Source organism: Citrus sinensis, chromosome 2 (assembly GCF_022201045.2).
Source record: "Citrus sinensis cultivar Valencia sweet orange chromosome 2, DVS_A1.0, whole genome shotgun sequence".
Lineage (NCBI taxonomy): Eukaryota > Viridiplantae > Streptophyta > Magnoliopsida > Sapindales > Rutaceae > Citrus > Citrus sinensis.
In genome coordinates this window covers 33,164-36,053 of record NC_068557.1, presented here as the reverse complement: position 1 = coordinate 36,053, position 2,890 = coordinate 33,164, and the positions used below count along the sequence as shown (strand labels likewise).

The window sequence follows — 2,890 nt, the reverse complement described above, 5'->3', positions numbered from 1 at the left end:
ATTTTATTAAAATAAAGATGTGTTGAATATATCATTGAAGGCTGTAAGGTGTAGGCTTGGACATATTAGCTACGATGCCACAAAGCAGAGCATTGTCGGGCATGTTGTACTCATCTCTGAGAGACCGTTTATGCAGTCTAACACTGAGATAGAGCTGTTGGCCCAAGTAATTTCTCTCCCAGATATTTGATCTCAAGTTCCACATTCCGGCATTATCCATTGACACTAATATAGCTGCCCAGCAATTGGGGAACACCTGAATTGTATACCTGCTCACTGCGTCTATCAGATTGTAGCTCTTCCTTTTATCAGGATTCCAAGTTCCAGGCTCCATGCTGTATTTATATTGCACAATTAATTAATAAATTCCTTGAAGTCGCATATATAGATGATTTATCGATCTAACATTTTAATTTTTATCTTAAACAACAAAATTAATTAGAAACTTACCCGACAGCAAAGAATGCATAACCATCCAAGATCCAAGACTGCATTGTGTTCTGGCGGTTCTCCAAGACGATCTCCATGAAGGCTTTGTAGGTCGCATCCATGACATTCGGCTGTAATGTAACATTTTCTATCTCATCTGCGGGCTTGTCACTGATTACATTGTATTTGAAAACCTCCTCTGGAATTCCATAATACTCCGCAAACTTCAATGGGGTTTCTGAATTGACGTATGAAACTCCATTAACGGCGAAGCGGACCTTTCCATTCACCAGGTGGGCTGTGTTAGCGAGCCTGATTGTCCGATTAATAGGGATGCCTCCATAGTGGAATGAACCTTGAGGGTTTGGCCTGGCGGCACTGGCAGTCAAGTTCCAGCGGAATGAACGGAATTGATTCAAAGACCAATCCCAACCAACAGGAGCTTTGGGAAGATCGGGTGAAGCTAAGCCCTTACTATCAGAATAACGAACGATAGCTGTTGTTGTGATCACTGTCCTTGTAAATCGTGTAGAAGCTATCAAGTAATAGTCCTTCGGATCCTGATTTGCTGTCACAAGCACTGTAAAGCACTGCCCAACATGAACATCAAGAGATTCGTATTCATTTTGAACAACGTGGGAACCCTCCATTTCAACCAATTTCATCGTGTGACCCTGTATCCTAAAGTTGAGAGAGGTCTTGACTCCAACATTGCAGATCCTGTACTTGTAAACCTTGCCGGCTTTCATGGTGAAAAGCGGCTCATTATCACCCTTGCCATCACTGTCGTAATCAAGCCTGCCTGATTTCCCATTAATGAGAACGCCATCTGGCTTCCCAAGAAGTTTACCACTATCCAATTGCTTCCCCAGTTCAACATGACTCCTGGTGTACCAGTCACCAATAAGAAGAGTAAAGTCATCCTCAACAAAACGGTTGTAAGGAACGGGAACTACAGAACGGCTGTGAATACAGAGGCCACCAAAGCCACCAGCTGCCCTGTGAAATCCTGTTGATGGATGGTAGATGTAGCTACCAATTTGATCCTTGACCTGAAGATAGTAAGTGTAATTCTTTCCTGGAGGGATAGGGCAGTTAGTCCCAAGGACTCCATCTTGCCAAGAATTCTTTTTGTGTTGAATGCCAGGCCATGTAAGAAGGAAAGGCTCATCAAGTTTATTAAACACATTTATGACGAGATTATCATTTGTGGTGGAGTTAATATTTGGTCCAGGAAATTGGCCGTTAATAAGAATGCCTTGTTGGGGAATTCCCAATGGAGAGATGGTGCCATAGGTGACGTTCCAAGTGAAGAAGAAAGTAGGACTTCCAGCTTCAACTAGTCCTGATGTTGCTGCTGCCAAAAAGCAAATTAGCAGCATCATCAACCTAGTAGCAACCATCTCTCTCTCTCTCTCTTAATTATTTATGATCTGTTTATTTGCTTTTTGTTAATTCCTACAAAAAATGACTTTAACTTCTGGCCTTTTCCCTTAATTTCAAAACTTGTTATCTAATTAATGTCTATTCTTCCCTAGCAGAAGGGAAGAAGATTTTTTTGGCTTCTTTCACCGCCACCTCATTGAGTAACTAGCCTTCATCTCATCCTCTCTTTCCTTTAATTAGCTTAAAAATCTTTTGAACAACCGAAAATGTCTACTGGCATTGCGCCCTTCCTCTAATTTCTTTTGCTATCGATTTTACCGCGTAAACCAAATTCTACCTTTCATTTCCTCACTCCTCTTATTTCGGATGAAGCCACAAATACTTTAATGTAATTTTTTTTTATATAAATTGATGTGGTATGTGATTATTGATTAAATTAAAATATGTTTGGATTCACATTTTTTTTATTTTCTTTAATCATATGCCACATTAACTTGTATAATATTATTTGTACACATGTTTTTACTTTACAATTATTCTAGAAATAAATATCAAAATATAATAATATCTATGGCACTTTTAGTAGTTTGAGCGCAAACAAAAATAATTTGGTTGGTGCTCATCATACTTCTAAAAAATAAAACAATAATATGATTACAAGAAAAATGATATCTTATTACAAAATATTTAGTCACTAAAGATAATAAATTTGTCACCTTATATTTTTTACGACAAATCGTCACTTGTTAGTCGTAGAAAGACCGTCTTAAAAGATTTTAGCGACCAAAATTATTTTCGTCATTGAAAAAAATATTTTTTTATGACTAAACATTTCATCTCAAATTAAAGTTTTAAGAGTCATAAATAATAATAAAAAAGGACAAAATAATGCTTTGAAAACATATTCGTAACAATATTTCTAGTCATTGGATGTTACTTTTAGTGATGATAACTAATTGTTCCCAATTGTTAGAATCAATGGCTTTTTTCTTTGTCTCAGTTGTAATCACTATAGTCTTGTATTTTTTACTAAGATTGTAGGTGACTTACTTTTTTTTATCATTACAAAATCTCA

The 2,890-nt window shown here is 37.1% G+C and overlaps 1 protein-coding gene across 1 annotated transcript; it reads right to left on the bottom strand.

Moving 5' to 3' along the window:
* Positions 1-31: 31 nt before the first annotated feature.
* Positions 32-1,934, bottom strand: LOC102619158 (L-ascorbate oxidase homolog). The gene is made up of 2 exons (XM_006488941.2): positions 451-1,934; positions 32-335 (listed from the first exon to the last, which is right to left on the bottom strand). The coding sequence occupies exons 1-2, from the start codon at positions 1,830-1,832 to the stop codon at positions 32-34; spliced, it is 1,686 nt and encodes a 561-aa protein (XP_006489004.1). The 5' UTR covers positions 1,833-1,934.
* Between the last annotated feature and the right edge of the window lie 956 nt (positions 1,935-2,890).